The sequence below is a fragment of the Mus caroli genome, chromosome 15 (genome assembly GCF_900094665.2).
Source record: "Mus caroli chromosome 15, CAROLI_EIJ_v1.1, whole genome shotgun sequence".
Classification (NCBI taxonomy): Eukaryota; Metazoa; Chordata; class Mammalia; order Rodentia; family Muridae; genus Mus; species Mus caroli.
The window spans coordinates 65,210,799-65,236,319 of NC_034584.1; the positions used below are offsets into that span (position 1 = coordinate 65,210,799).

At 38.8% G+C, this 25,521-nt stretch overlaps 1 protein-coding gene across 5 annotated transcripts in view; it reads right to left on the bottom strand.

Moving 5' to 3' along the window:
• Positions 1-25,521, bottom strand: part of Fam135b (family with sequence similarity 135 member B) — a 268,014-nt gene that overhangs the window by 167,135 nt on the left and 75,358 nt on the right. For 3 of the 5 annotated variants that reach the window (XM_021183960.2, XM_021183959.2, XM_029469992.1), the window contains one exon: positions 7,314-7,409. In XM_021183960.2, coding sequence (XP_021039619.1) covers positions 7,314-7,390 — 77 coding nt within the window. In that variant the 5' untranslated portion in view covers positions 7,391-7,409. Of the gene's footprint in view, positions 1-7,313; positions 7,410-19,903; positions 20,081-25,521 lie in introns of all 5 variants that reach the window. The other 2 variants (XM_029469991.1, XM_029469990.1) reach the window with 1 other exon arrangement.

Below are 25,521 nucleotides of genomic sequence, written 5' to 3' on the forward strand. Positions count from 1 at the left end.
ATGGGGGACTTTTGGGATAGTATTGGAAATGTAATTGAGGTAAATATGTAATAAAAATATTAAAAATTTAAAAAAAAAGAAAATTTCATGTACACTTCTGTCAATATACCTTGTTCTTACCCAGCCTCCACTGCCCTCACCACCTACCACCAACACCAACCCTGTTCCTGTCTGATGTGACCTTCCTCCCTAGAGATAGTCCTCTTGCTGCTTTAATGTCACATGTGTTCCATAACTACCCCTTTACCTCCTCCCACTCTTATCTTATAGATTCTGCTTGTTTTGAATGTGTAGTAATGTCTTGTCTACATGAATGTCTATTAACAACATATAAGCCTGGTGCACACTGAAGTCAGGAGAGGCCATTAGATCTCCTGAATTTGGAATTGCAGACACTTGTGTGCCACCATGTGGGTGCTAGAAATCAAAATTGAGTCTTCTGGAAGAGTAGCCTTTGTTCTTAACCATGGAGCCATCTCTCCAGTCCCCTCCATGTGATTTTTTTATGTGCTTTTAATCTGTGGACAATTCATACATTTATAAAATGTATGCTGATCATTTTCATACCCTCCCTCATCTCTTATCCTTCTTTCACTCTTGACAAACCTGTTCTCACCAGCAAGTTCTCTTCTTGTTTCAAGTCTTTTTATCTACCTTGTCTTGTTTGCTTAATTACATACAGATCATCCAAAATCCTCTACATTCTGAGATGGCAGAGTATGGCTCCAAATCTGGCTCTAACTTCCAAATTCAAGGTTCCCAGTAGACTGTGTCTGCCTTCCATTGGCATGAATCTTAGTGATGAATGTGGGTGTGACACCTTGTGATATTTGTTGACAATGGTGAAGACATGTCCCCCTTTGAGAATTTGCCTCAGTCAACATAGACTTTGAATAAATGCAAGCTGACTGTTTGCTCAAAGCAAACATCATCAGAAGACATCCTGCCTCCTGGAACTGGAAAAGCCATCCTCAAATATGAATGTGCTGAAAGCAAGTAACTCTGTTAGTAGGGACAATTCTCAGACAACCTTCTGCATTTCTATGTTTTTGCCACCATCTTCTAGCTCTTACACTCTCCCATCCCCCTCTTCCTTGATATTCCTTGAGTCTTAGGAGAGGAGAGTTGATATAGATGTCTCTCTCATACATAGCTGAAAACTCACTTTTACAAATTTTTGAACCTTAAACAGTAATGGGTATTTGGATTAACCACTACTCACTTAAAAAAAGGCATTTCTGATCAAAGTTAGAAGCAGCATAGTTTTATGGATATATATGTAAACCTTTAGAAGGCAGTTTGACAACATGACAATTTATTAAAGCAACAATAAGCCCTCCATTATCACTTCCCTATCATCTCCCTCTTGTCACTTATAAGTACAGGAGAATTCTGTACTCCTGTGGAACAGCCTTAAATCTAATCATGAAAGTTGTTGGTTACTCCAGTATAGTCTTGTCACTATTGCATCATTTGGGACACATTTTCAGGGAGCTTGGTATAATAACATATCAAATCCAGCTCTGTTTAAGACCATTAGCGCTTTTTCTTATCTGTTAACCTGGATGGCATCTTCCAGCACAATGAAAACTAACCAGTGAGAAGAGTTTCCTAGTCAGTTCAAGAGTGAGCAGTCTGTGTCCTACAACCAAAGCATGTGGTATCTTTAGCAACAGGACATTACCAATTAATTATGATAGGACTAGAACCACAACAGCCTAGGTTGTTCATCTCCTTATTTATCTATTTTAAACAGGAATATTTGCTGTGCTTATCCATTAATTCGCTCTATTTCACCAATCTGAAACTGTCAGGCTGGCACACCTTCAAAATGTTTTCTTCTGAATTTCAAGTTTGCCTTGAATCCCAAAGGCTTTAAAACAAGATTTCTCAGCAATAAAGGGACAATTAAGTCTTTGGGACTTTGGTGGTATTGTGAATACACACACACACACACACACACACACACACACACACACACATACATTCCTCACTTTTTGTGGTCAGAGGAGGATTTAGATCAGGTATGTCTACTTAATGACTGCATGTTAATGCTTGGGTATTTGCAATGGGGATATGGTTGAGACACAGAACCTCTTGGTCCATCCTCAGATCATCAGGAGCATACTTTGGGAGATTCTAAAACCTGTCTATCTGAGCCCCTCTCCATCACTCTTTCTCCATTTTTCTCTCTCTCTATCCCCTTCTTTCCCTCTTTCTCCATCTTACTCTCTCCCCTAGATATCTTATCTCTATATCTATCTATAGATATATCTATCTATCTATCTATCTATCTGTCTGTCTGTCTGTCTGTCTGTCTGTCTGTCTAATCTCTATCTATATTCCTCTTTATTTTTCACCTTAATAAGGCAGATCTTGCTCCACTATACATACTTCTGTTATGTGACACTTTGTCCTAGATCCAAGGCGTTAACATATTTTGAATCTCCCAAACAGGTTAACAAAGATCAAACATTTCTAACACTTTTGTAAGTTGCTTAAGTGATGGAGCTCTGACTGGCAGGCCTTCCTAGTGACCATATGTGGTGTGCTTGTTGAATCGTTTAGTCATCAGTCTTTTCATTACCCTAATCCACCATATTTGAGAAACATTTTTGTTCTCCCCACTGACAGCAGAAATCCCCTAACTTTTTTTTTCTGAAGTTACCCTAGGGCCTCATCTTGCCGACTAGGTTTCAGATGCAGCTATCCATCTTCCATGAAGTTTCACTGGAAGTGTGGCTCCTTTGGGATTCACACTGAAAGAATCCTCAACTATTGAGCCTCCAGGGAATGTACCCATCAGGACTCTCCTGACAGATGCAGAATTCTGTTTGGCATCATGCCCAGCCCATCTGTAACTTACTGAAGGCAAGAATTCAGGGGACTCCAGGTCATTACTTTAGTGTTTTACTGCTGATTTAACTTTGTGGATACTAGAGCTCATTTTTATAAGAGGTATAATTCCTTTCCTTTAGACTTTATTGAACTTTGTTCATAGTTAGAAGTCTACTCTCATATTTTTAGTCATAAGCTAATTATCCATATATGAAGAGTGGAGCTTAAGTTAACCAAAATATTCTAGATTAAGAGGTGGAAGCTTTGTGTTTAGCTCTGATGGATAACTAAGAGCACAACAATGGCCTTCATTGTTTGGGAGACTCTGTTTCTTTAAGACCCACAATTCAGAGATGTATCCCACCCTGGGCATTGGGATTTTCATTTAAGAAGGTGTAGCTTCGAGGAGCCACTTATTCATCACTTCAGAGTATTTCTTCTCATACTCTTGCTGCTACTTAAATAAGAGACTAATGACAGGTGAAAGAGTTGAGAAACTCTTTCTCTTTGCCTGAATGCCCTCACTCGCACTGGCCAGTTCATTTCTTCCCCGGTATTAGAGCCTACAACTTCAGGATTCCATAATATACTGAAGACCAGCTAACACATCTAGTCTGGCAGACTGAACAACTATTGGATCTATGAATTTTGTTAAGACAAAATCATTGTTGGAATAGTTGGACCACAGGCTGTAAGCCACTCTGATAATTATATAGAGATATTATATATTGGTACAGATAAATACATAAAAACAATAGTATATGACAGACAGATATAAATATATTCTATTAATTCTATTTCTCTAGAAAAACCCAGGGAATACATAATGTCATTCAAAGAAAGAAAACACAAAATTAACAACTCTATATGTCGGGAGAAAGAACAGGTTCATCAAAACTGTGAAGGGGCAATGGGTGGTATATGCAAGCAAAATCCATTATGTATCTTCAAAATTTTTTTCAAAGGATACATTTTTAATAACAGAATTGAAAGTCAGAATAACAGTTAATAACAGAAATGAAAATGCTCTTCTGGTGCATTAGTGGTCTCTATGTTGTATGATTTGCATATTCATGAGTAAGCATATCTTTGACCAAACATGTGTGGATGTATATATCACAAGTTTTGGTTCTGATTTAGCCTATTGATGAGTTTGGCTATGCAATGCCTCCCAAATATTCACATATAAAAGGAACATTAGAGACAAGCTAAAGAAGTTACAATTTTTCGCATTAACTTTTCAACCTCTTTTACAACTTCACAAAGATCTGCTCATACCTGGGATGTGTTGTTCTACAAGGCTTTGTTTACATTGACTATTCCTCATGGGCCTATAGATCAAATCATGTTTAAAATAAACTCAACTCAGCCTATTTATTTATGGATCTGATTAAACTATCATTTTAAATTCCACTGTGTACATCAACTAACTTTTAGGAGGAGTTGGGTAAGTAGTGTTCAGGCATTTCTCGGTGGTGCTATTATTCAGTATCATCCTACACTCCTAACTCTAGAGTTCTGTAAGGGTTCAGGTAGTTAAAACTAGAATGATATTTACGGCTGTATCCAACCATAACCTGGAGTACCATGTGCTATGTGCCTTGCTGTTCTGCGGAGCCCTCCTTGTTATTGACCTCTGGGCTGCTGAACAAGACTCAGGACTGTTAGATATAGGAACAAAGAAAGTGCTTCAGAGTTAATGTAGATCTTAATTATTAGAGTACCTTGCTTTATTTATTCCCCTTGGCTAAAATCACTGTAAATTGAACAGGTAATATCATCTATCTTGTGCACTTTGGAAAGAATGTAGACCACTTAAACAACAAGCTTAATTAATAAAAACAAATTCAGTATTGTGAGTGAGAGAGTCTTAAATTCCCCAATCCACTTGGCTATGCTAAAAGTAGGATATTTCAACCCCCAGTTCCAAAGAAGCCTATATTAAAAAGTTCACAAGGTTCTATTTACTTCTAGAGTTTGGTAACAAATACAAAAAGTGTCTAATGGCAGGGTGAAATTAGCAAAATGGTTTCCTTTTCTAACAAATGTGAAAATCGAAGATCTGAGCACGAATGAAGCATCAGCAGCAGAAGTGGAACCTGCTCAGATCTACTGTGTTTCATTCTAAGTAAGAAGGGAGTGAAAGGCAGATAAGCAATCAGTGATCCTAACCACTTGCAAATCCTATAAATCACAATAATGACTAGCATTACGAGATGTCCCCACATGGTATAATAGTGACACTTTTATCTTGGGAGTAACCAATAGCTATCTGAATGGGTTTAAGGCTCACTCAATACAAGAGATACCTTATACTATAAACCCAGCATAGTTGGTGAATTTGTGTCCTCTAAAAACCAACCATTGCCACTTTATAAAATATTATAATTTCTAACTGCAGTTTAAATACTTACTAAGTATTTAGTATTAGTCCAATATAGCTCTCACCATCATCAAAGAATGCTTCCTCTTTCAGCATATACAGAATATTATATACAGTCACATTTGGACAAAATGGCAAGAAAACTGATCATGAGGTGTCCAACTCTAGTTGATAAATCTACAATAGAATCTCTACACCTAAGGTTCAAGGACCATTACTGAACAAGGGGTGGAAAGATTGGAAGAGACAAAAAAAAACCCAACAATGTCTGCTATGAAATAGTATCTTCCATATATGACAAGGAAGTTATGTCCATGAAGTCTTAACCATGTAGTCACCTAAACAAGACATGCACAATGCCAACACCAGCTAACATGCCAGCATGGGTGGGGGAAATATCACAAGGCCCCACTCCTAGATGAAGAATAACAAACAATAATAACTGCTGAGAGGGAAAGTAAGCCTTTGACAAGGATGAAACACCTGATTAGCCAATCCCAGGTAGTGAGCCCTAAACATACATAGACACACACACACACATAATTTCTTTAATATAAACTTTTTTAAGTTCAATACTTTGAGGAGTTGGGAACCATAGGAGAAGTAAGGTTAGTGTGTAAATAAAGTAAATATAGTACAGAGGTCATTGTAAAAAGGGAGATCATGGATGGTACTGAAAGATAGCATTAATTTCAGATGTGTGCTTCTAAAACTGGAGTACTGCTTCACTGGTTGAAACTATGCATAGGTACACCCAATGACAGCTTCTATCTATGCCTCTGCCCTAAGATTATTCTGGTCTTATAATTTTCTTTATCCAATAGATTCATTAAAAATAGGCTATGCAATGTCAAGAATGGGCACCAAGAGGTTCAATGACCTAATTACATGTTTCTCAAAGGAAGCTAACCAAATGACCATCAAATATTTGAAAAACAAATCAGTCTAGTATTACTAATTAGTACGTAAATGATCATTAAGACTACAAGGAAATCTCATCTAGCCTTAATTAGGAAAGCTATTATGAAAATAACAAATAAATGTTGGCAAGGATTTGCACAAAGGGGACTTTCACATATGTAAAAAGTATCATAAAATAGTACAATTATGGAAATCTGATTAGAGGTTACAAAAAATGGCAGAATGATCTTGCAAACCCACCCTGAGTGTGTGTGTGTATGTGTGTGTGCATATGTGCATACATATACATATATAAAGGAAAAATCACCAATATGTTGCTGATACTGGTATGGTGAGATATAGATAGGTAGATACATACATACATACACCATACATATTACATGACCATATTATGTTTGTGTATATGCATATAATGTATCTTTTTTCAGGTGGGAGGATACTGTATTGGGTTAAATTAATCATATAAAGATAAATACTACATGTTGTTTCTGTTTTATAAGAGTGAAAATGGCCAGGCAGTGGTGGTGTACACCTTTAATCCCAGCACTTGGGAGGCAGAGGCAGTAGGATCTCTGAGTTCGAGGCCAACTTGGTCTACAAAGTGAGTTCCAGGACAGCCAGGGCTACACAGAAAAATCCTGTACTGAAAAACAAAAAACAAACAAATGAAAACAAACAAACAAACAAACAGAGTGACAATGATGATTGTATGGAAAGAGAGAACAGTACTATCGTAGTTAGGGTTGTTATTGCTATAGTGAGACATCAGGACCAAAACCAACAACTTACAGAAGAAAGGGTTTATTTGGCTTACGCTTCCACATCACAGTTCATCAAAAAAGGAAGTAAAGGGCAGGAACTCAGCCATGGCAAGAACCTGAAGGCAGGAGCTGATGCAGAGGACATGTGCATAAACCTTACATCTCCAAACTCACTTCCTTTAAAATGCAGTGAAAAGATCAACAGAGAAGAGTGAATGTAGAAGAAAATGTGGGAGGGATGAAGGAAATTAGCTCTTAGTCAATGCATAATTTACTCCAGATGAACTAATAGTTTGAATTTTCCATTAGACAGGAAAATAATGAAAGTTGTTCATGAATCCAAAATGTCTTATTACTTGACCCCACACACACACACACACACACTCATTCACAGAGTGAATTATACTCACCCTCTCTGAAAGAGATCCACATTATAAAATTTATGTAGCTCCACAGAAAACTCAACTGTTCCTTGTACTTCAGACATGATCTTTTTGGTTCATTACCTGAAAAACAAAGAAATAAGTTAACTGCTTAAGATGACTTTAGCCAAATGTATACAGCCCTGGTTTCAATAACCAGCAACTTAGCAATGCTTAGATGGGCAAGACCTGTGGCTGACAGGACCAATGCAACACCGTGTTCTGCTTCATGGTGTGTTCAAAGGATCTTCTTATACAGAAGGAAGAAAGGAAGAAAAGAGAAAGAAAGAGAAAGAAAGAAAGAAAGAAAGAAAGAAAGAAAGAAAGAAAGAAAGAAAGAAAGAAGGAAGGAAGGAAGGAAAGAAGGAAGGAAGGAAGGAAGAAAGGAAGAAAGGAAGAAAGGAAAGAAGGAGAGAAAGGGAGGAGGGAGGGAGGGAGGGAGGGAGNGGAGGGAGGGAGGGAGGGAGGGAGGGAGGGAGGGAGGAAGGAAGGCAATCCTTTAATTAAGGCCTTGTGGTTAGCCCTAAGGGCTGTTTTGGCTGGAACTAAGTCCTGTTCTATGGCCCTTTCATCTATCTATGACATGGAGGCCACATATCGCCTATTACTATCAGGAGCTCACATGTTATCTGACAGGAGACCTTAGGCAACTCAGTTAACTCCCCAGTTCTTTGGTGCTGTTTCATCTGTGAGTGTGAACTGATGATTGCATTTGGTTTGACTAAATTATAGGAGGATGATGTGAACATGCCCCATCGATCCTTTTGTACACACCCTGACATGTAGCAAATTCTCAGTAAAGGCTAGCCAGCAGTGATGACAATACACACTAATCACAGAATGTCACTCTATCATCAATATTGAAGAGGCAGGTGACTGAAGTGGCAGCAGAACACATGGGTGTTGTGACAGGCAGATGCTATCCAACTTGACAGATGGATGCAAAATCTGATAAGAAGGTTGGGTGAGACACATGGAAAAAATAGAATTACAATATCATATTACAAACAAATCAAGAAAAGGACCCCAGGCAGACTGAATTTGGAGTATGTGAAATCAACTAGATATGAGATATTTGAACAAAAGAAGGGAATATGAATTAATAGAACACCTGCTGTACTCACAGGATTCTGAGTAATATAGAATGTAATTCTCACAATGTACTTGTGGCCCAGCTGTTCTTGGTAGTTGATATGTTGTGAGAGAAATTGAGAGCAGAAGAGATAAAATAAGAGGACATCTAGACTTTCATAGCTGGCAAAGGTGATGGACATGAGGATCTTTTCTGAATGTCTCCCTTGACCCTCTGGTTCAGATTCAACTATCCAGAGTAATGCTAGGCCAGCTTCTAAAAACAGGAGTGCACAGGATTAAGTAAGCTTTCATCCTGCATTTCAGTACTGACAAGGGCTCCCTACTAGGGAATACTTCTGAAAATGCAGGCTACATGTCAAATGAGAATGCTGCACAACCTTTTAACCCATCTACATAAAGGCTGGAACTTAGAATTCTCATACAAAAACAAACAAACAAAAACTGAACCAACTAGACTATTCATTGTGTTGGGCACTCCAGAGTGAGCTATGGTATTGATCAACACGATAGAACCAGCTGGGGTCAGAACCTGCCTACTTAATACCAATCTCAAGATGTGTCCAGGAAAGGCCAAAAATCACTCTCTGTAATTCACTTATCATACTGAAAGAAGCACTATTTTCTTATCATCCCACAGTCGCAATGATCACAAATCTCCAGCACTGGCTCAGCCATCTGACTCTTTGATTGTGTGTGCCAGCCTTTAATTACCCTGGTGTCTCTTAATCTATTATCTCTGGGGCTGGAATATGTACACACACACACACACACATACACACACACACACAGAGAGAGAGAGAGACAGAGAGACAGAGAGACAGAGAGACAGAGACAAAGAGAGTAAAGGAGGAGGAGAGGGAAGAAGGAAGGGAGGGAGGGTAAAGGAGGAAAGGGGGAGGAGGAGGGAGAGCAAGAAGGAAGGAGAATGTTAGTATTGATTTGCGCATGTTAAATGCAGCCAAGGGTTTTACACATTCTGATTTACACAAAACACTGCTACTATTTTGGGAACAGTAGTGACCCAGGATCCCCAAAACCTTGCTTTTCCAGCTCCAGTACTTATATGCACGTTTTCTGGGGCAGTAAAGCACTATGAAACAAATATCAAGAAGAAAAAAATGTTTACTAGATGTAAATATGGTGCTATTATTTTCTCTGATGGTATCATTATCATTTTACCATCCTATGATTTAGAACATATTAATAAAGTCAGAGTTCTGGAATTTGGAAACACAAACACAGGAACCTTTTCTTTAATATTATATGATTAAGTATAACCTGCACATGTCACTAAATGAAGGAGCTAAGTTCAAATTTTACAATATCCATTTTAAATTTCCACTTTGGTCATGATAGGAAATGTATGCTCAATAATTCAACACTATATACATTGATTTCAACCTTCTCTCCAGATCTTTCCACTTAAAAAATAATGAGGATCTTAGACTGGTGGCTTTTGAATATGGTCCTCAGACTAGCAGCTTCGATGATGAAAGCAACAACTTTGAGTCCTAACCTAGATCTACTGAGGAAGGTCTCACCCATCCTCCGGGAATTCTGACGTACATGCTCATTTCAGAACCACTGCCCCAGATACTTTGCTAGGAGTTGACTAGAGTTGACCCAGTACATTGTGAGTCATGTCATTCTAGTCATGTTTCAAGGTACATGCCCAACACAACCCATTTCACCTACATCCAATACTCACCAAGCACACAAATACATGCAATATACACAAACATGACATAGCTACATGTAAAAAAAGATATCCATGGCATTTATATATCTACAACAACTAGTATGCCAACTAACAACCACTCACCCACTTACACTCAACATACATATAAAAGATGCCCATAGCAAAACATCAAAATCACCATGTTTAGACAACACATATGTACACAAACTCACTTTGTACACAACACAAAGTCTTTGTGCTGCCTGCTGCAACCAAATGCCATCCATAATTGATAGCTGCAAACATCTTTTGGGATTTGATTTTATCCCATTTCCTAAAGGCTACATCTTCAAGTTCTAAAATTACTGAGTTTAAAGGAATAAATTTCCCCCAAAATGCTCAGACTGAGCAAGAATGACCATTATACTTTGACTCAGGTAACTCGAAGGGAAGAAAACTATTTTCACATAAGGCCCAGAATTTCTCTAAAGAACTAACCTTTGAGTGAGAAGGCCTTTGCTAAGCTTTTGTCCACGGTAATCAATGGCAATCTCTCTTTTTAAAGTGCAGAGGGCCATTAGGTATTTGCCATGTGAGCTCACGTGGAGTAAGCACACTTGTCCTTGATACATACTTCTGCTGTATGTAAGGCCTCCGGCATACTAAGCTTCACTCCCTGCCTGGTCACTAAAAGATTTCACCTGCATGAGGTCAGTTCAGCCTTCCACAGGAGCCTACTAGGAGAGAGAAAGGCCTGAAGATGTAATGTGAGGTTACAAAGAGGTTTTATTGTTCAGGAGGAGAGCAGGAGATCTGGTCTTGCCAACACAGGTTTTTTTTTTCCCCCTCAACATTAGTCCCAATCCCTCCCACAAAAGAACCATCTATAAATTTAAAGATTAAAAAAAAAACCCATATTATTGGGTCAAACAGCCAGATTTCCTCAATTTCCTCTTCCAGAAGAGACCTAGTAATATTTTCATGGTAAAGTTTGTAGCCACTGTACCTGCTTCAAAATCTAGCTGGGACAAGGAAATACTTGAGCTAAGAGAGGAGCTAGAGGCCAGATGACAGCACCAGTTCCCTAATTGTATAACCAAAGAAAGAAAAAAAACAAAAAAACAAAAAAAACTGATGGCAGGAAAGAGTTCTAAGTCTTTCTCTTTGCAAGCTCAAGTCAAGCTCCTTCTGCTAGTTATGTAGACTGTCTAGATTTATGCACTGTTGTGTAAAAAGCAGACAGTCTGGGCAGCAATCAGGGGTCTCTTGGTTGCAAGGCAAGTAAGGCATGTGAGTGTGCATAGGTGAGCATGGGTGAGTGTGTGTGTATGTGCATGTGTGTGTATATGAATATAATAAGTATGTGTGTGTCTCAAGTTTGTAAATAAATGACCCAGGATTTGCATACCTATTTTTACCATTTGGTTCAACTTTCAATCCTTGGTCTCTGTCTTGGTATAAAGAAGAGAGTTTGCTTAACCAGAAGGATAAAGTTGAAAACACATGTTAATTTAAGCCTCCTCATGAAGAATATTTCATCTGAGCTTCCTTTTTATATTACTCTTCAGATGTCATGATACATTTTGTACATGTAAGTTTCCTTTGTTTGTTTGTTTAGTTGGTTTGTTGTATGGTTGGTTTTGTCATCATTATCCAGGAGGGTGTAGTCAAAATTATTGAAAGTGAGCAACATGGATTGGAGGAGGTGGAGGAATGAGCTCATTTACTTCTGCAACTGTGTTCAACAACTCCCTCCTCTAAGGATGTTGCCAAGAAAATATTCCAGCAGAGGTATCAGAAGGATTCCTAAGTTACATAAGATTGTCACTCCCTGCAAAGGTGTCCAGGAATCAACTGGATATTGGACTTTCATACACTCAAACTTACTTTTCAGTCCTCACCAACTTTAGTTATTCAAATCCAATCCATTATTTTCATTTCTATAGCACTGCCATGGGAATATGGTCACCATCTTCTTCCTACATTATCCCTGCTTCCTGGGTACAGGCATCTGGCCCAATCCATGCTTCTGTTAGGACACCCTCACACTCTCACCACAGTGAAGATCTTTCTAAAGCACACAGCAGTTTCCATAGCTATAAAGTGACTCCTCAGTGTGACATAAGAGATATTTTTTAACTGTGGATTTCTTAAGACACCGTGATTCTTACCTTCATTCCCATGCTGTGTCTGACATTAATTTCTCTCCTAAGTTCTACAATGTGAGTTCTTCTGAGCATCTTATCTTTACACAGGCTCTGGGAAAGAAACCTTAGCCCAGAAGGGTACTGCTCATGACTAATGATGTCATAGATTCAAGGGTTTGAGCTACTGCTATGAGAATGCATTCAATCAGCCATAGAAATTACAGTTTTTAATTCTTTCTTCAACATAGGAGTTAAGTAGGATTCCTTTCTTCAGCAAGATTTCAAAAGTCTGTCAGGTAATCCATTCCAAAATAATCAGGTTGCCTTAGCTTAGAGAATCAAGAGCCCCTGGCATACAGAGGTCCATGTCAATTAAATGTTCATGATTGTTTGGACTTTTACAATCTGTCTAAACAGCATAATTAGCAATTTACATTTTCCAAAAAGTTTTAAAATGTTCTCAGTTAACTTCCCGGGAAATCTGATTTAAACACACACACAAACATACACACACACACACACACACACACACTAAATTATTATGATTCCAGCATCTTACTAGATATTACCTAGGGGTGACTTCTTTAACAAGTATGCATTCCATTAAAGTATGGTTTTTCTCCAAAATTTCAATATGTAATTTGTGCAGCCTTTGATATTTTAAACTAACACAAAAGCATGTTAACCTTTATATATGTTTACTTTATGAAAAGGGCACAGGGAATCAGTGTGCTAAAAAGACAGCAGCGAAAACAGGAAGATAGGCAAACATCATGGACAAGGGAGGACAGCGAGAGTCAACTTAGGACAATGTAGCAACTGCAATGGAGAGCCACATACTAAGACTAGGAACACAGTGTCAGTACAAGCTGACTTCACTCAACTATGAGATAAATGACAAGGATGGTTCCTTGTACCAGGACACCTGCCCTGTTCTTTATGTGCAGCTGCCTCCCCCCACCCCCAATATGCTCATGTACCAAATGCAGAGATGGATCTCTAAAATATATAGAGAGAAACTTTAAACCAGCAACATGGCTGCTTTGGCAAAGGATCACATTCAAAGATATTCTAGGTCTATATGATCTGGCTGTAATACAGGCACATCCTTAGCACACACCTTTAATCCCTAACAATAAAAGTAAGGCCTGCTTGTAGAATAAACCAGCCATGTTTAAAAGTGACATCTAATTGAGGGGCATACAAAGTGATGAATCAGAGAAAGATTTGTCAGGAAGAATCAGAGATAGGATGCACCCAATTCTCATGAGAACAGCTCAGGAAAGAAAGGCTACTTAATAGCAACAAGAGAGAGAAAAGTTAGTGGGTGGTGGGTGTGTATGGAAGGTTTACTGGGATGGTTTTAAGGAGATAGCTTGCAGAGAGAACAAGTTAGACAGAGGTGAAGAAGATATAATGAGCCAGACAATGAGAAGGGGCCAGAAGATTAGAACATATTACCAAAGTTACTATGAGGCCAGCCACAACAATTCAGTCAGAAACCAAAAGAAGCTTGGATAAGTCAGCTTGCAAGATTAGATTGTATGAAGGCTAGAAGCTTTATGGCCTAGGCCTGAGGATAATAGGAACAAAGAAAGAAACACTCTGGGCTCAGCTCAAATCATGTATTCACACAGCTTGTGTATGGCTCTCATCTCATCCCATCATCTGAGAAAATAAAAACATAATTTACACATATGCAACTGCACTTAAGGAAAAGATGGTTCTAAAATATGTGCACCTGCATTTCATGGAGAAATGCTTCACAGACATCTACACTTTTATTTCATGAAAAGATTGTTCTGATCAACCAGCACCTGCACTCCATGCAGAAATGTTGTTAGACACTTGTACCTGCACTCCCTGTAGAAATGATTTCTTAACATCTGCTCTATTCTCCATACAAACAAGGGTGCCATCCACCTGACCCTACACTCCATGAAAAGAGGGTTGGCAGCTACCCACCCTTGAGGTCTATACTTTTCTATCTACCCTAGAGAATTTTTCTAAGTAATCAATGTAATGAAGTGTCCCATGGCAACTTACCAGATGTCATGACTGCTGTCAGAGAATCGGCTTAATGACCCAGCAAACAATCTCATTGACAATGAAAGTACCAGCACCATTTGTTGAAGATGATGAGTTTTCTCCAGAATGTATTTTTTTTACTTCTTATTTGAAAAAAAAAATCAGGTGTCCGTAGGCATATGCAACTATGTTCAAGCCTTCAAGTATATTCCTATTGATCCACGTATCTGTTATTATGCTGGTATCACATTGTTTTTGTTACTATAGCTCTGTAATACAACTTGAAATCTGGGAGGTAATACCTCCAACAGTGCTTTTATTATTCAGGCTTGTCCACTATCATGATTTTCTTTCTTGGTGTGTATGTGTGTTTCTATATGAAGTTTAAGACTGTTCTCTCGATCTGAAAATTTGTGTTGAAACTTTGTTGAGAATTAAACTGAATATGTACTCTGCTTTTTGGTAGGATATAAATACAATTTCACATTATTAATTCTGCAAATCTATGAGTGTGAGAAGTCTTACCATCTTCTCTGGTGTCTTCACAAGTTTCTTTCTTCAACATCTTTAAGTTTTGAATGCAATTGCCTTTTATTATTCAAAGTTATCCCAAGATATTTTTGAACTTATTGTGAAAGATACTATTTCCATTACTTTTCTATACACACTACCAGAGGACAAAATGTTATCTCACTCAGATGCTAATATTTAGAGCTACAATAAGGACCTGCTTACAAGATGTAAGATAGAACTTCTGCTTCCGTAGTGGCATGGGTATAATATGAGTAACTAACCACTTTTTAATAGGATTGAAGGTTCGCACTATGAGATGGAACCTATACTGGCACATTCACAGAGCTTCTCTTTCTCAGATAACACTAGATACTTCCGAGGCACTTACTTCCAAGTTTGAACTGCAGTAGGCACAAGCTTATTGCTCCTGATACCAACAAAATCAAATGCACACCAAGGTACCTAAGTGTGGATTCACACATACCCATGAGCTCCCCATGAGTGGTCCCCTATGTACAAAGAATCTGGGCTTATGAAATGGCAGTGGTTCTATGTTTGCCATGATCATCTGATGATCATGTTCTAACCTCACAGGCTACCTAAATCATGCTTCAGATCTCCCATATTTCCTCATCCAGACATCCTACAAATAGTAATATGTATATGTCAGTTATTTAGCTTTGAAAAGTAAGACTAATGCATATTTTAGAAATATTATATAATAGCTGTTTAATAATGATAATATTAGAAGAATCAATTATGCATACATTATGCAATAACATTTAAGCATAATGAAAGATAAGTTTTAATCTTCAAACTGATCTCGCTGGAGGGTTTTCTAAAGCACCAGGAGTGCTGAGCAGAGCTGAGGTACATGGGGAAGATCTTAGTAGTCACTCAAAGACTAACTAGGACTCTGAACCAGGGAGAGGCATACTGAGTGTTCAAGAGACTTGGCCTACCTTGACTTCTTGTCTCTCTGAGTCTTAGAGAAGACGGAAGTTTCTTCCCTCTTTCTGAAAAACCTCAGAGCAGTAAGGTAGTAAGACCCACATCATTATGCTCAATGTATATGTGTGTGGAAGGGGTGTCTCAAAGCAATGATAAAAATGACCCAAGTTGGAGATAAAAGTGACAGACACATCTGCTTAGAAGGCACAATTTGCACTCTCCAGAAGAATATCAGCAGATGTTGACTGACCAGAAGCTAAAGAGGGGATTCCTGCTATAGGATAGAGTCTCAAGTTGACGTCCTCTATGCTTCCTGACAGCTTTGAGAGTCTATGAATATCACACCATCTAATTTTAAGGTTCTGCATTCATTAATGGCTATAAATGTTTCAGAAGTTGTTTCCTTTCCATAACTGTAGCACACCCAGTTCAAGTTGAATCACAAGAAGACGTCAGTGGGCTTGGAATTGTTACTTCTTTGTTTAACTCTTTGAGTTCACCTTCACTATACAGTCACTAATTCCTCATACACCAAACGTGGAGATGCAGTGGACTGTGGTTCATGTTTCCATCCCAACTTATACAGAGACACATGCACTATGTCTAGGGTCCCTTAGAAATGGTGGCTCTCAATTTCCATTCCAGAGTGTTATAATTCTTGGTAGCTAAAGTTTTCAGATCCATGTCTTCATTTGGCCAGAGAAAGAACTCAAAAAGATCAAATAAAGAATTAAAAATCACCCCCAAAGCTCCAGTGCTAACAGGATGAGAAGCAGATGAAGTGAACTGAATCTGTATCAGAAACTAAGGATTTTAGAGATTCTAGAAAATTCAAGAAGAGAGATCAGCTCCTGAATGTTGGGTTTCTTGAGGATCTGTCACACAGACTGACTGAGAGAAAAATCATGACTGGAATTTTGATATCTTGGTCTTCAGAATGTGGCCTTATACGAGGCTGCACAGACAGACCCACCTATGCTAACTGGCTGTTCCTGGTACCATTGGATATCTATTCCAAGTAACATGTGGATCCTTATCATAAAAATCAGGACTTCAGTCTTAGTTTCTTATTCTCTCACTACCTCAATGTCAACACTACAAAGATTCCTCTCCAACCCCTTTCACTCTACCTCCTCAGAACATTGCTGGGCTTTTGGCCAAGTCATCACTGACAACAAGGTAAGACTAACCCTCCCCTCTCTAACTGATAGACTCCTCTCCTGCTTCCCAGACTGCCTATGAACTACTCTCCCCAACACAAGCTTCTTCCTATCATATAAAGTGAAGGCACATCCACCTAGAAGCTTAGACCTATGAAAAGTGGACTGTGGCCAAATTAATCCAGAACTATGGGCAAGTATGAGCATAGAATAGTACTTGGGATGGGCAAGAGAAAGAATGAGTAGAGAACAAAACAAATGTTCTTGTGGATGAATGAGCCAGTTTGTTGTGTTGTTGTTGTTGGCAATTACATACAGCTTATCTCTGTTCACTTTGAACCTGCATCTACACAGGTCTTAGAGAGACAATAAAAACTCAATCCTGGTTTTGTTTTGTCCTGTGCATATGACTATGAGTAGATAGGAAGGCCATTATGCCTGGGAACACCTCATAGCACAGTCTGCCTAGAGGAGGGATGCAGAGGCTACTAGTGTGCATACTCCAGGAAGGGTCATACTTCTTGCTCCATTGGTTCACTATGAACATTAGAGGACCTAACCACAAAAAACAGAACCGAGGCTTTGCTGATAATATGAGGTTGATATTTCAGTTGTGTGCTGGTTGTGCCCTAGATTTAATGATTTGCAATCTCATTTTATTTAGCATCTGCCATTAGCCTTGTAAGCACACCATGACTCAGCTTGCATCATTACATTCCCACGCTGACCACCCACAAGATTCCTGTGCCTCTATTCCAGCCTTCTCACATGCTTTCAGGCAGATTCTACTCAAGAAGAAACTGAAGCAAAGGATAGATATCATTGACAGGTGTTCTTCGTGGATGTTTTCTGGAAGTTCCTGGGATCCTAACAGAATATAGTTTCAATCTTTCCTGGACTCACTGTAGTTGGTATCAAGTGTGTACCAGGTATCCTGTTTCTGGGACATATTCCATTTGTCCAGATGCCCAGGTCTCTCTTGGGGCTTTAGTTGGTGACTCACAGGGTTAACAATGTTGGAGGGACTTTGGACAGAAGTAAACCCCACTCTCTGCTTCTCAGACGGAAACGTTTAGCAACTGTTGGTGTGGAGAGCAGTTTGATATAGAGGGAGTAACAGTTTGGTGCCAAACTGCCATGCTCACAAATCCCACTCCTTACTAGCTAGTGAATATGTACAGGGAGGATGTGCTTCTCAATTTCCTCATCTGTGCATAGCTGATAACACTCTACCCACGACTGTGAGAAAAGCCAACCAACTTTTATCTAAAGGAAACAGTTTGGGATCTCACAGACAGAAACTATTAGAGGTAGTCATTGTTAGCATTACACTTGTGACCGGAGACAATAGTGAATTAGAAAAGAAATGGCCTTTACAATCAGGGTTAGAAATACTGGCTTCTTAAAGGAAATGGAGGGGTTTAGCTTTATTCTTTAAAATTTACATTGTATGTATTTTAATTTACTGTATATGTACCACATGTGTGCCTGATGCCTATAGAAGTTAGAAGAGGGGGTCAGATCTCCTGTAACTGAAGTTACAGATATTTTAAAAGCACCATGTGTGTGCTGGGTAGTAAACCTACATCTTTGAAGGACTTAACCCTTGAGTCAACTTTTCATCCCGTTTTGATGTTTGAGTAAGTATTGAATAGAAATCCATGAAGTCTGACCTCGCAGTTGACTTCAGTGACTTGTCCCTGTTTTAAATATCAAGGCACTACTGAAAAAAGGAACTGTGTAGATACAGTCTTAGTCCTTAGACAGAGAACTCTCTTATCAACTACGGAACGAAAGAGTAGGATCCTAAAATTCCATCTGTGTTTTTATCACTTCAATGGTTACATCATTTAGGCACATTATTAACATTGTGTGTGTGTGTGTGTGTTGTGATATTAGAAAAATGGGTAAATGGAGAGAGCAGAGGCAAGAGTTTTTCAAACTCCATAATCCCTAGAGCTGGAGAGAAGGCTCATTAGTTAAGAACACTGACTATAAGTACAGAAGACCTATGCTTGGTTCCCAGCACCCACATGGCAGGTCACAGTACTTTGTAACTCCAGTAAATTCCAGCAGATCTAATGCCATCTTCTGGCCTCTTTCAGCAGCAGGCATACCTGTGATGCACAGACATACATACAGAAAAATCCTCCTACACATAAATATTTTAAAACTTCTATTTAGAGACAGCCAACTGATCCCCCCCCCCCCCCCCCCCGTCAACTTTTATGTAAAGTGTGTTGATCTTCTGATTTTCTTAACCCCCAATCTATAGTCTCCCTTTAACTAAGCAACACCATGTCACTGGCCATTTCTAAGAAGTGAATTTAAGCACTTTTAACAATTTAGAGCAACTACTTAGTGACTTCCTACTCGCTTGATCATGAAGGTCTATAACCTTACCTTGGCCAGATTTATCCAAATGATCTCCTAGCTCTACTGTAGATAATACCTTCCTAGATAGATGACCCTGTTCTCAGGTTGTTGCTGGTCAGGAACTGTGCCTGTATCAGATGTACCTGAGGTTTTTAAACCGAACTTTTCTTGTCCTTCTGAGGCTCTCTCCAAGGTGGCTCTCAAGTGTCTTCTGGTCTTAATCCAGGGCCAATTTTGTCCAAATTCTGTCTGCTTCTAGTTCTTCTCTAGTAAGCCACCTTGACTGATTGTTTTTTGAAGCAACAATCCTTCTGTAGAATTAACTACTTGTTTGGTTTCTAAATCATGTCAGGAAATTTCATTCCTGAAAAAGAGCAACTTCCTTTGTTCCTGAGCTGCTGTGTCCCAAGAAGAAAGAATAAGGCTCAGAACTGACAATGCATTCTATAAACACTGGATGCACTAAAGGAAGAACAGGCTGAGTTCTAAAAGCACAGATAACTCAGATGCTAAGAAAGACTACATTTTTAGCAAAGGGAACCACCAATCTCTATGATACTGTACACTTCAAATTTTCATTCAGTCCAGCTCAAAATACAACCTAACAGATAACCATGAACATGTTCATACCTTTATGAAAGGATATTGAAGTAGAGGCAGGCAGCCACAGCTGCTCAAGACAACTCAGCTAATAAATAGCTTCCTGGTATTCAAATGGATTGACTGAGTCACAACGTTTTTTTTAGCCAGAGAAGAAAGAAGATAATGAACATCCCATAAGACAGGAGTCAGAGGTGTGCAAGGAACCTAGGGATAAGAGAAGCAGAATTCAGAGGAAAAGAAAAGATAAGGTCAGTATAAAAAAAATGTCAACTTTAATAATCTTGGTAACTTCCTTCAACTGTGAATCAGATGAACTTAAAGTTAAAACCTTCATACTGACTTAGCTGTTAATCATTATACGACAATGATCAACCTATTTTTGGCATGAATTAATTATGAACTTATGCCTTTTACTTTTTAAAAACAATCTTCTTTAATATTATGTCCCCACGAAGACTGTGTAGACCTCTTTCCTAGGCATGAATAGATGATGAATCTGCTCAGTCATTTAACGAACATTCATATTAACTAAAAGCCCATGTTGTATCAGCAACTAAGCTTGGTATAAGAGATGTAAAGGAAACAACAGAATCTCAAAACATGGAGGAATTGCATCAGATAACCATGAAACCATAGGATGAATGAGAGGTATAAGGGGGGAATGTACAGGATATTCAGGAATTCTGTATCAAGACTGCAGATGTCACCCAGTCCTTTTATTGGGTTTTAAGAGATTAACATGATCATATCTCTGTATCCTATGAAATGATCAAGAGAAGAGGTTAAAGGAATGAAAAATGCCCCCCAAGACTTGTTCCAAAGCAGAGTATATATCGATGTCATGATCTACTTAACCTAACACACACACACAGAGAAAAGAGAGAGAGAGAGAGAGAGAGAGAGAGAGAGAGAGAGAGAGAGAGAGAGAGAGAGAGAGAGAGAGAGAGAAAGAGAATGTATATATGTATATAAGTGTTATTTAAACTTTTGAGGATTAGAAACGGGTAAACAATTAAACAATTAGCTAAATGATGATAATTAGCATTGCAGATACATACATTTATGGTGCTACTTAAATGTGTAGAGAAAATGTGAAAGTAGACCAACGTTGCTAAGTCCTGGGTCAGAAATATCACATCTGAACTCGACTTAATACACACCAGGGATAACCACCTTTTGCTTCTACTACCTGAATCCCCTACTTACATCCCTGTGCAAATTCCAGGAGCTATAGTTTCGTCTCTGGTAAATCTATCTCTGTCCACCCAACTTTCTCATAACTTTTCATTTACCACCTTACAGAAACTCAGCAAAAATAAAATACTACAGAATCAAACAAGAAACAAACATTTCAGATTTCTGTTATAGACCTGCAGATCTTGGTAGTCTATCTGGGTGCTCCTGGGAAGCTTTTCACTTCTCTGGGCTCCTTGTACATGGTCATCCCAGGGTGAGTTCTCCCAGCTCAGCTTTCCACTTAGTCTATATCTACTTCTGATAAATGGTGCTGCTGTTAGCAGTGGTAATTTAGACTCAGAGATGCAATGTGTACACAGACTACCTAAAAGAGATTGACAGAGCTATGAAACACTGTTTCACAAAGCTCAGAGTCCAGTCATCTTACCCCCACTACTAAAATATATTTGCAACCACTCCCTGATTATTTGTGTGTGTGTGTGTGTTCTCCATCTAGAAGTCAGAGGGTCTTTTAATATAAAAATCAAGTCATAGAATTCCCTAGCTACCAAATCCTCTTGGTTTTTGATCACACTTTAAATATATTAGAAAGACTCTAAAGAGGAAACACAGATGGCCAACACATCCATGAAAAGAGGCCCAACATCTTTAGCTATTAGAAAGATGCCAACTGAAACCAAGCAGAACTACATCAATTAAATATGGGCCAACGACCTCAACAGACACCTCAACAAAGAAGACACACAGAAGAGAAAGACACAGAGGAGAACATATGACTTGCCATGTGTCATCAAGGAAATACAAAGTAAGGTAAAGACATACCACTGCACATCTACTAGAGTGACTCGAACCACAACACCAAAGTACCAAATGCCAAAGAGGAGGTAGAGAGACAGGAACTCTCATTCATTCCTGATAGGCATGCATATAATGAGGTCACTTTGGAAAAGGATTTGAGTTTTGATACAAAATTAAGCATATTCTTAATACAAGATACTGCAATTATATTTCATAGGTAGATACACAAAAAAGGTCTAGAATTACTATCCTCACAAAAACTGTAGTTGTCATGATATTTTCTAGGGTAGTAATATACCAGTGGTAGGTAGGTGGGTATCATTAGACATCTGTCCAGATCCATTCAGTATACAGCATCAAAGATGAACCCTTATGTAAACTATGTAATTTATGTTATAATGGTAACAATATATACCCATAAGTTTAAAACATATGCTAATATGTAGGGAGTTATTAATGAAGAGGGAAATTAGGAATGTGTTGAGTGAAAGCAGAATGGAAAATCTCTATCCCTTCCACTATGTCTTAATATGAACGAAACACTCTCCTGTTAACATACACACATAAAAATGATACAGTAACATGACTTTCAGCAACAAGGATACCCTATGTACTTGAGAAAACGTGAAAACTAATAATTTCTAACAAGGAAATAGAGAAAATTGGTGGTTTTATCCATTGATCGTGGAAACTTAAAGTGCTGTAAGATCCAGTGACTTAGACATAGAATCGTCATGTGACCCAGCAATTCCCAACCTGGTACTTACTGAAGAGAAATGAAAACAGTCAAAGCTTCATGCATGAATGTTTAGCAACACTTTATACACATCATACAAAGGAGGAAAGAAACTGATATTCATTAGCTGATCAATTGCTAGAATATTCACAGCAGGTACACACAAGGGATTATCATTTTCCCTTTGTTTCCATAATATCATAATTATTTATTGTTTGAGAATCTTGAAGTTCATAGATACATAGATTATGTTTTAATTAAATATACTCTTATTGCCTCCCACTCCTCCAATTCATCCCTTATCCTCACATTACCTTTCCTTTTCAACTTCGTGTAGTCTCTCTCTCTCTCTCTCTCTCTCATTTAGTTATACTTTATGCTTCAAGTATGTGCAATGTAACGATAAATTAAGAAAACCATACACAATTGTAAAATATGTTGTCTGGTACCATTTGTAAGAAAAATGTAGTCTGGGACAAATCTTCACACATACACACACACACACACACACACACACACACACACACTCACACAGTAGAAGCCAAAGTCTGAGGAAACAATGATGGGCAGGGACTTCCAATGGATTTGAGGTTTCCTTCTGAGGTTCCAAAAGTTTCTCTGAGCTAGAGAGTTGTGGCCACTGCCATGATTATGAAAATGTCTGAACATGTTGAACTATGTGAATTTTGTCACATACATATTTACTCTTAAAGAAAAAGAAAAGTCCTTCTTTAGGTACTAATCTGAAAGTTCTCTTCTTAGACAAGTCAACAACTAGACCCTTGGGGGACCGACCCAGCAAGCAGCTGCTGGTATGATCGTGTATGCAATTACTTTCAATGTTCCTGGCAACTGTGTGTTGCCATTCATCCCTCTCAATACCACAGATGTATACAGCTAAGTTGACCCTTAGGTCACTTGTTGACTAGTAATGTTACAAGACCCAACAAAAATAAATCTAATAATGCAAATTCAGAGACATATTTGTAGCAAAGTATATTCAATATTCCTGAGTGAAAATCAAATTTAAGCGGATATGGTGTAATTTATCTATCTACCCATCATAACCTTATTCCACAAGCAGAGAGTAGGTGCAAAATAAATATTTATGGAAAATTTCATGGATAAATAACAACCAGTGCAATATCTTAGCACTCACTAATGAGTGACCAGTCATTCAGTAAATGTTTCAGAATGGCTCTATATTTTTCTGCCATGTGAACAGACCATGAAGAAGACAGAAGATATGAAGCAGCATACACCAGTAATGTATTTGCTGTTTCCCTTTGACCTTCCAAATGTTTGAGAAGGACACATGTGGGGTAGGAGTGTAGTAGCATCAGTAGACTCCCAAACCTAAGAGTAACCCTACTCCCAAGCTGCTGGTCCACATTCTCTCCTTGTAGCTCTAGAACCCAAGTCCCATCCTTTCTGTGCTGGGATCTTTATTTTTGGCCTTGGACCCTCATGGGTTAGTGAAATGTCAGATTATCTCAAAGGTAGCACTGCTGTCTCTGCACACTATAATTCCTACACGATATATGAGGAGTTTTAAGCCTCTAAGACAGATTCTCCTCTACCCCCTGCAGCACCATTTCTTCTATATCCCCTTAATTGTCATCTTCTGGCCACTGGCCAGCTCACAGAGTCTATTGGTCCCAGCACACTGGAGCCATTTTATAACCCTGCTACAACTCTCATCTTCCCAACTCTGGTTATAGTATCTGCTGTTTGGACCTAACATCACTATCGTGAAAAGTTCCCATGTTTTCCCTCCAGATTCTTTGGTCAGCCTGCTCCTTGAGACTAAGCAGATGAGTTGGTAGAACATCAATTTCAGGACTGCCAACCATCCGTTTACGTGTTCCCATTGTAAATAAAGAACCCATTGTCTGAGGTATATTGAGAACTATTACCTGAACAAAGTCTAAAGATTTTTTCTATTATCCTGTTACCCTTCAAATGTCTGGAAGCAGCAGATGTTGCCATTATACTTTTTACTGTTGTATACAAGTTGAGCCATTTGCTTGAGAGTCACTCATTAAATCAGAAGAAAAGCTAGATTGAAGCCATTGTGTAGTGATCTCCTTGTCTGAATAGAAACATTCTCTTATGATGGGAGGAAGGAATGAGACCTAGGAAATAAGCAAACCTCACAAATAATGAAAGCAGAAACTAACATGATTCATTTGGGCTCCTCTGCAAGGCTCTGGAAACAGTAAACAGATCCTAGGGCAAGGAGTAATTCTCTGACCAGTCAAGATTCCTGAAAGAGAAGTTCTGGCTTGTGACAAGCTCTGGGGATGCAGTTTTTCTGAGCCATCACCAATGCTAACAAGGGTTTTTCACTGATGCAACTGCCTATGAGTTGCTTGTGTAAGTAACACAGTGGGTTAAGTCATTGCTACCGTAGGCTGGACACTGGCAGACTTACTACTTTTGTCAGATCCTTGTCTGGAGAAGATGACTTTGCTCCCTAGGAAAAGTCTCACAAAGCACATACCCAGGACAGCCTGCCTATGACCTTGGCTCCTCACAAAGCCAGGGGACATCTCCAAGTTAGCACTTTTACTTCATGCCTCCACTCTGGCACCTATCCAGGAAGGACACAGCCAAAGGAAATCACTGGAATTCAACATTAAATCCTTCAAATAAACAGAACATAGTAATGCGAGGAAAACACCTAGCGTGTTGAAAGTCACACATTTTAATAAGGCTTGGAATCTATCCATCTCGTTTGAATAATGATTGCCTTTACAGAACTATGTATCAATCTCCTGGCCCCTGGCCCAGGAGCCCCTCCCAGGAAGTTAAGAGTTCTCTCCCTGCTTGCTTTTCTAGGCCCGTGAAGGAACTCTGCAGGCCATAAGCATGAGAGGCACTTTGCTACCTGTGAAGATATTAGCTAATTAGA